Source organism: Gavialis gangeticus, unplaced genomic scaffold (assembly GCF_001723915.1).
Source record: "Gavialis gangeticus isolate Ggan-Ray unplaced genomic scaffold, GavGan_comp1, whole genome shotgun sequence".
Taxonomy (NCBI): domain Eukaryota; kingdom Metazoa; phylum Chordata; order Crocodylia; family Gavialidae; genus Gavialis; species Gavialis gangeticus.
Window position 1 is genome coordinate 21,315,362 of NW_017728993.1, and position 9,137 is coordinate 21,324,498.

General features: G+C 47.8%; 1 protein-coding gene across 1 annotated transcript in view; it reads right to left on the reverse strand.

Moving 5' to 3' along the window:
• The window catches only part of SLC5A9 (solute carrier family 5 member 9), a 31,993-nt gene extending 25,805 nt beyond the window's left edge, over positions 1-6,188 (reverse strand). Inside the window, exons 1-2 of the mRNA XM_019501344.1 lie at positions 6,006-6,188; positions 4,458-4,529 (exon numbers count right to left, since the gene is read on the reverse strand). Coding sequence (XP_019356889.1) covers positions 4,458-4,529; positions 6,006-6,134 — 201 coding nt within the window. The 5' untranslated portion in view covers positions 6,135-6,188. The remainder of the gene's footprint in view (positions 1-4,457; positions 4,530-6,005) is intronic.
• Between the last annotated feature and the right edge of the window lie 2,949 nt (positions 6,189-9,137).

Consider the following 9,137-nt stretch of genomic DNA (forward strand, 5'->3'; position numbering starts at 1 on the left):
CTCTAAAGTAGCAAGTACCCCCTAGCTTCTGAAAATGTTAATAAGTGCCCCAACATTCAATTTTCCAGGAGATTTTATATTTCCAGACTAATGGGTGCCATATGTTGGAAGAAGGGCTGTGTATATAAGGCCGTGCTATAACAGATGTCTGCTCTGGTGTGGGTAGGGTTGCGACCTACTACACCACTTGAGGTGATATTGGCCAAAGCTAGGAGGGCTGAACACCAAATTATTACTGGGGAATTTAATTTTTTAATTGCACCAAATGTTTTGCCATAGTTTTGAGAGGAAAAGAGGGCGAGAGAGAGAGTGTCGGGGTACCTGCGTACCCCCTGCCTGTGTCTCACGTACCCCCAGGGGTACACGTACCACAGGTTGAGAAACCATGATGTAGAGCATTAACCTTTGGTTTTGCTCAAAAGCAAAAGGGGCTGTGTTTAAGAGTCAGCAATTTCCATGAGAGCCACTGGGGGTGCATTTATAACCTGAAAAAAACCCAGTGCTTGTCTATAGGCAAACATTTACATTCCTGGTCACCCACGTGAGCCCCTCGCCTGCTCAAGAAATGACTATTTGCAAGGAATGTGGAGCAGGGCTTAAAGAAACAGGTGACCCTTGGTACGTGCCGGTTCAGAAAACCATGGAAAGAAAACTGTGGTTGTCTGGGAAATGCTAATGTCCCAGTTAATTTTAACGCCATGCAGATCATGGCATGATGCTCTCTTAAGTGGATGAAAGCAAGGTCCAGGACTCTTCACCCAGGACAGACCACCTTCAGCTTTAATGATCACTGTCATTTGCCAGAAGGCCGGGCAGGGTAGCACCTTATAGACTAACTCATCCATGCACTTCTCTGGTCTCCAGCCTGCTTTGTCAGCTATAACAGAAGTCCATTCATAGCATCTAAAGTAGGCTGGAGCTTACAAAAGCTCATGCCTCTTCAAACAAGTTAGTCCCCAAGGTGCCCCCTGCTCTGCTTTCTGCCTGACTTGAGACTAAGGTGGCTAACCACCACTTCCATTTGGGACAAAACTTCAGCAAGGCTGAAATCCATCCTGGGCTTTGGTTGACTTCCATGGATTTACCCAAAGGAGGACTCTGGCCCTGGGTCTCCAAAGACTTGGCTTCCCTCCGAAGGAAAGTTTGCTTTCCAGCCACAGATTGCCAGAGCAGCAGAGCTCTGAGCTCTGGTGCTGAGCTCTGAGCAAAGAGTAATGGAGTTTGACCCACTTCTCACCTTCCAAGCTAGTTAAAATATGAATATTGCATGAAGCCGGCAGCCTTGGCCGGATGAACACTGCCAGAAGCTTTGCTTTTCCCTCTAAGTAAACTGCTGATTAAAAATCTGGCAGCTGTAATGGGAGCTCATATCTTGGGTAAACACAGTGCCTCCCAAGAAATGCAAATGCCTTCTCTAATATGTACATCCAGCCAGATCAGATGTATACAGGAGATGCATAGCACTGACCCAGCCCCGTTATTATTTGCATTTATTCTCACTGAGGTTATGTCCAACCTGCAGGCGACACTACCTCCCTACGAAAAAGCATCTGTGAGTCATGGAAAGGGTGGTCTGTGGGTGCCACAGCTTGTCAGTAGGCTCGAGGCATGGTGTCCATTTGACCCTGCAAGTTGGAGGCCTGCTCAGACCCTATTCCAGTCCCCGGTAAAAGCAAAGATGAGTTTTCTGCATTATACTCTCGATTACACCCATGGAAATCAGGAGCAACATTTTCAAACTCAAGGAAGATGCACCCAAATGGTCAGTGAGAGGCTCAGTGTATAGGCCTGGCTTTGACTTCACTTACAGTTTGGCCACCTAGGTTATTTCTGCACAGCAGTGTGAATTCCCAGCATGCTGGCATCTCTACACTCACTCCTCCTATGGACACTTTCAGAGCAAGGTATCTTACTCTGCTTTCAAAGTGGAGTGACTTCCCATGGGGAGTTAGTATAGAGTAGTTAGTAGGCTATAAATCCCCAGACTGCTTCACTGCTTCGTATAAGACAAGCACTAAGATTGATTCCACCCTAAATTCATCCAGCGGCTTCAGTGGACTTAACTTTGGACTGCAACTAGTATAAAAGAGCAAAAGGCTTTGGCCAAAATCTTGAACTTTGGCTGCCTAGAGTCAGGCACCTAAATATATAATGAGGTATGGGTAGCCATCCACTTTTAGGACACCTGTAACCCTCACCTTAGTCAGAGAGATAGTAGGCTCAGTGCCTCTGGAAAATTTGGGCCACATATAAGTTATGTCCTGAATAAGGCTTCAGAGCCTGACTGTAAACTCTCTGCTACATTTCCAATGTCAAAGGCACCTGGCTGTGGGATGGGAATTTTGGTAATGGGCACTCGACTTTCTCATATTGGGTTGAAGAAGAAAAAAACCAAAACCTGTCACCAGCTGGAAATGTTGCTTGGGCTACCCCTTCATTAAACTGGTGAGGCATTAAGATTTCATCTGATCTCAGCAGCTCTGGTAGGATGTGAAAACCCACCTTGGAGACTGGCACTCAAGACCCAAACCAGTTAGAGCATTGTAACTCAACACTGGGCACGTTTACATGTGCTGAGTGAATGTGCATTAGCCTAAATAATGTGCATTAAGGACGTGTGTCTACATATGCGCACCCTTAATGTGCTTTAAAAATGGAGAATTTAGGCTATTCACGCCGAAAATTGACACCTGTAAATACAGGTATCAAATTTAGGCTCAAATAGTTAAAGTGCATTAGTGAATGTGTAGACGCATTACAGCATGCTAACACCATGTGTGGCGACTGCCTTGGGACTAACTGTGTGTGTGTACCAGCTTTAGTCCCAAGTTGGTACACACACACAGCGTTAATGCACTTTAATGCCTGCACATGTAGACGTGTGCCTAAACCTGCTTAATGCTCCTTAAGCTAAGGCACATTCAATCTAGGCATGCTTAAATGCATGTGTAGACATGCCCATTGATACCTTGAAGGAGAGAGAACATAACTGCCCCGTTGCCTCCAGCCCGTGCTGGTAGCTAGATGGGACTGTTTAGCCCCATAAAGAGCTCCATGAGAGGGGACAGGACTGTATTGTACCACCACTGGATGCAACAACAGCTGGGATGATGTATTTGGGGATGGTCTGTCTTTGAGCAGGGGGTTGGACTAGATGTGACCTCCTGAGGTCCTTTTCCACCCTCCTTTTCTACGAGTCTATGATTGTTGCAGGGCTGACTTAGACGGGAGCATGCCACTATTGAAATCAATGGGTGCTCAACACTTCTGAGACTGAAACCCATGGCAGGGTTGCACCCATGGCATCTCAGGTTGAGGATCCAAAAACAGGAGCAGGAGAAAGCAGAGGCTTTTGATTTAAGGACCTTGCTCAAAGCCAGGCAGTGAATCAGGAGAACCTCGCTAGCCCCCTTGCCTGCTTTCTGACTGTGTGACCTCCTGGCGTGATGTGGTCTCCAGATGCAAGGAGAAATAAAAACACTGAGGATGCTGGGGGAAAAAAAGCCAGTTTCCTTTCAACTTCTTTTAAATCTTCCACCTTCTAGTTAGAAAAACATTGGCCCGAGCTCTTCCCTAAACGTCACTCGGGAGAAACAGGAGCACAAAGCACATTAATGGAATAACAGGTTTTATATATATGTATGAGTCTCTGATGGAAGAGGCTGAAATTTTAGCCTAGAGGATTTATAAGCAATGTACACACAGAGAAAAAAAAGTTTGGGTTGAAAACTGTATTCCGTTCCCAATGACTCACCGGAGAGATATACAGCTGTATATTTTGTGATAGGGTGAAAAGGGTATTTATTCCTGTGACACTTTTATTCTTTTAAAACTTTAAATTATTTTTATATGTGCCTTTCTCTCCCAAGAAAATGTGCCCTTCAGTTGGTTTATTCCTTCCTAGTGAATCATTCCAGAGATTTATATTTCTGTGGTTTGGAGCTGAGTTTTAATCCTCAACCAGTTAGTCCATAATGGAGACTTTTACCCTGTACAGAGAGCGCAGAGATGAAGGGCCATACTGTGGGATCCTTTTCGGTTGAGTCTCTAAATGCTTTTGACTGCGCTGCACACTCCTGCCTCGTTGACCGCTCTCCTGGCGGGGCTGCAGCCATACGTGAACTGAGCTGGCAGAGGTTTTCAATCTCGCTGCTAGTGAGCAGGTGGGTCTTCCTCAGACATTGCTATGAGCCTTCCAGCCAAGAAAGGGGCAGGAGACTGAACTGTCCTTTTATACCTAGTAGCTCAGGGTTGCAGACTGTTTGGCACAGATATACTATCTGCAAGAATTGTACAATATACAAGAAGCTTTTTCAAAACATGGCTGTAGCTCAGCTACGCAGATCTATGGTGGAGGGACTGCCCTTGCCAGGTCAGTCTCCAAACCTCTCTGTCTAGTGACTAGGTTCAGTTAAAACACCTTTTGAGAACAGCAACAAATAATGCATCAGACTCACCGGCCCCCACGTCATGGACCGTCCAGCCAGGAAATAGCCTCCGACAGTCCCCCGACTTGCCCGTACAGACGACTGAAATACAGAAGGGTGTTAAATGCTTTCCACTCTGTCCCAATCCAAAACATAGACCCCATCTCCATCTATTCGACCCCAGGACCTTCAAGTTCCCCTGCCAGCAGCTTGCCAGTCATCCCCCTTCTACACTTCCCAGGTGCTGCTGGAGTTGACAGACACTCCCCATATGGGACATCACCATGACTCTGCTCTGGGAAGGTTTAATAAGTGGCTTTGAGATGCCATTCACAGGTGATGATGATGATGATTCAAAAAAAGGGGGAGTTAATGTATTGGTGTACCAGTCTGGCGTAATGAAACTCCATGTGCTATTGCATCCATTTCTGTGATGTCAGGGATCTCACCATCTTGGAAAACCCCGGTTGGGGCACAGGATCGCACTGGGGTAAACTGGAGCTTCCCCACCCTAAGGGTGGATGAGGACAGGGTTTGGGCCTTGGGAGGGTTGGTTCTTTCAAGGTTTCCCATCATTGGTGAGATGATTTCTTCATCATCCCCATGAAAGCTGCAGGGGATGATGAATACATATACATATATATATATGTATACATATATGCATACATATGTATACATATGTATACATATATGTATACATATATGTATACATATGTATACATATGTATACATATATGTATGCATATATGTATACATATGTATATGTATACATATGTTCAGCCAGCATTGCTGGGCAGTGGGTGTAGAAGTGCTTCCTGTCAATCCAAGCTAAGGGCTCCTCAAGTCTTACCAAACCCTGGCAGATGCTCTCACAGGTTGGCACAATACCAGACCCTGAAGCCCTCAAAAAGCCAGCACTGCTCCGTGGCTGTATGCACAGCAGGGCAGCCACCCATGCATGGAGAAACCTAAAGGTTTGACCCAGGCTCTTACAGACTGCTTCTCCCCACACATAACCAGGTGGCCCAGCTGGGTAGTTGCTACCACTGGATGGATTAAAGAGGCTTCTGCATGTGTGGGGCTTCCCCAGCTAGATCACCGTGCTCCTCCGCCAACTAGGCCATGAGAAGGGAAATAAGAGATTTCCCATTCAGCCCGTTTCTCTTCTCACTCCTTCAAAGTTACCCAGATTTCCCATACGGCATCAGGCCTCTTGTCTCCACTCCATTATAGGTTCCTTATCAATGCTGGCAGTGATAATGAACCTAAGGGTGGGTGCAAACCACCCACTGAATAAATCTAGTATGCAGAGATTGGCAAGGATGGCAGCCGGATTACCCCCTTGAAAGGTGCATGGGGTGAGGGAAAGCTCCTTGAAACATCTCAGCCCCCTACAGATCTGGGGAAGGCCCACTCCTTCTGGCCTAACATACACAGCATGCACAAATAGAGACAAGGCATATCTAAGCAAGTACCTTTGTACACAAGAGAGGCATAGAGCTGATTAAATGCGCTCACTCGCTCTCCATTTTTTTTTTTTTTTATAGACTGAAGCAACCGTTCAGCTCCTGAACTCACCCATATCCCGATGCCAAGGACAAAGACAAAGTAAATGACGACGACCACGATGTCTATAGCCCCGATGGTCAAGGTCTTCTCCTCGGGTTGGCTGGGCAGCTCCGTGGCAATAGGGGTGGGCTGGCTCATGGCTGTGAATGCACTGCTGATTACCTCTCTCTCACGCTGGACTTTGGGGCACGTTTTCCTTCATTACTTCCCTTTAATAATTAACAGGTTGGAGAAGGCGTCAGCTGGGATGGAGCAATGTGCTCGGTCAATACTACAGTTTGGGACGAGCTAGCAGTTGGGGGGGTCCCTGAGTGGAGCATGAATGGGCATTTTGGACCTAGCTCCCACGATCCGTCTCCGAATCTAGGATTCAGTCTGAGTCCGTGCCTCCTGCTAGCGCACAGGGGTGGTGTGAGGGCAAATGCAAGTCCAAGATTGAGGGCTAGAAGATACTACAGCCAGGGGTGTGATAAAAGGAGCTGAGAAAAGCATTTCTCCTCCCTGCCACCACCTCAGTGTCAAATCTTGGAAGCCAGCAGCTGTCCCTTGCTAAGTCTGTTTTGGACAGCTGTGCACAGGAACAGCCTAGGGGCTGGTCCCTAGAGCGTGCCTTTAGCTTAAACAAAGGTTTTGCCTTGGTGAGGACTGAGGAGTAAGAGGATGAGAAGCTCAGGGTTTAGAGTAGGCACGCACCCCAGTCCCTGTGCTGACTGCAGCTTGCGTAGATAGCCCCGAGCTCGCTTCATGCCGGCTGACGGCAGCGTGGGCTGAAAAGCACGCCAGAGGAGCCACATCAGTACATGGGCAGTCAGCCAATATGCTGAGCTGTGGGCTGCTGCAGCTCTGTTTCCATCGGCGCTTGGACCATTTACTTTAAAGCTAACTCAGGGACATCTCCATCACCTTGCAGTCACACCCAGTGGTGCTAATGGACCCTCAGACATGAGCCCTAGATATTTACCCTATTGAAAGTTTAAGGAGACATCTGTATTGCATACATGCTAAGGAGGCATCTACACTGCAAGTAAGATGGGGGCTCTCTTACAGGCACCCCACCCACCTGCTTGTGCATGCCAAACTCAGAAATAAGTTAATGAATCTGCCCTGGGGCAGTAGGGGCATCTCCCATGGCCACTCTTGAGACCTCTGTACTTGATGGGGAGGGGGGGAAAGAGACCCCCTGAGCCTAGCAAACTTGGCCTAGGTACCTGATGGGAACAGGCCTCTTCCCAAAGGATTTAAGGAGGCTTCAGCAACTATGAAGGACGCTTGGGATTTGGTCTGAAATTTCCAGTGCTACCTGTCCCCTCCCAAACTGATTGGGAATATCCTTGAAAAGGACCTCTCTCCCAGTACCGCAGCAGGTTCACTTTCAATCTTAGATGTAACCAGGAAGTACAGAAAGGCTTCATAATTAAAGGTATTGGTGGGGAAAAGTGGTATGAAGTTCCTTAAACCTTAAAAGAAAAGATGTTACCTCCTAGGGAGGAGCTGGATGAGAGCCCTGATTGCATGTAAATCAAGTGCATGTGCAACATCCTTCAGGTCCCTAGGATGGGCTATCAAACATCTGGCACACAAGCAGTTAAGCCCACCTGGCTGAATCCTGGTGCCAAATTCAGAGATGATGTGGCTAATAGTAGTGAAGAGATTAAAGGGGGACTTATATGTGGCTGGAAGGATGACGCACATGGAGGGAAAGGCCAGGTTTATCGTCACTGTATCCCAATATAGTTTTACTGCTGTTTTATGAAGCCAGCTGTGTGAGCTGCATGCATGAGAACAGCTGAGATGCATGCTCAGTCCAGGATAAAGAAAATGAAACAGCTTCTCTGCTCCATGCTGAAATTTCTTATGGAGATGTGAAGTCCTTCCTGAGAAACATCATCTAAACTGGTCTGTAGAGGAGAAAGGATCTACTGCGCACGGGCATGAATGAAGAGGAAGGACACTGTCCCACCTCTTCGCCTAAGGCATCTGATCACCTATGGTGGATTGCATTGAGGTGGTAACAACGTGAAAGCAAAGGTGAATTTTATAACTGGGAAAGGTCTGAATCAGGTGCCACCCCCTGAGCAAAACCAGCAGGCAAAGAAAAGGAGCTCAGCATGTACAGTTATCTCCCCAACCCAGCTGAATCTGCAGCCGCGAATCAAGGAGGTAGCATGTGATCTCCTGAGCTGTGAACCAGTCTCCTGATTGAGAGCAACTCCTTTCCAGCCCCGCGTCCTCACGACTCACAATTTTTTGCATGCCTGGGGCTGATATAACTCTGCTGGCATCACTTTGAGCTTTTGCCGTGCGGGTCCTGAGGGCACATTTGAAGCAGCCACCTGGGATCCGGGGCCTAGATTTGGGGGAGGGAAGGATTAAATAAAAAGAAGAGGACAACTTTGCACGGTGTTTCTTTACACTGTAAGTGGGGAGAATGAAAACTTAGCAGGGAGTTCAGCCTGCGCCTTTTCCGACAGAGCGCAGTGACACCTGGTGGGTGAATTAGGGAAGAAAACACGGGCCTGAACGTGTCCAGCACCTGGATGGATTGCTTTCCTCCCTCTGGAAGCAAAGAGCTGCCTTGGCTGAATCATCCGAGCGCATGAGCTGCAAGCCCAAGGGCCTGACTGCTTGCAGGCATTAAAGATCCTGCAGCCCTCGCTGCAGGAGGAGCTCCCCTGTTCTGGCCAAACTGCAGTTTGCATGATCACGTCCTGTCTCTTTGATTCCCGGCCGCAGATCCAGCTGGGTTTGGGAGCTGGCTTTCATCCCTGCCTGGCAGCTGGGTGGGATCCCTGTGGACTGCAAAAAAAAAAAAACCCTGCTGCAGACCTGGTTGCATCTCAGCAGCGGTGAAGGGAGCGGGATGCTTAAAGTGAGGCCTGAGCAGTGTGCGGGACGAAGTGTTTCAGGACGAAGCCTGGCGTGCGCGAGTGCATACAGGGGGCAAATTCCACCTCCTTATAATTATTGCCTTCTTGCAATTGCTTTTCATTTGCATAGAGGGTGAGGACCCATGAACTCTGACCTTCCTGGTGACCTCCCCTCAACCGGAGCTGATAAATTCCAGTCCTATCAGCAGGAAATACAGCAAGGGGATAGCACGGGCAGATAAAGTGACAGGTGCATTGCTTTTATCATGTAACT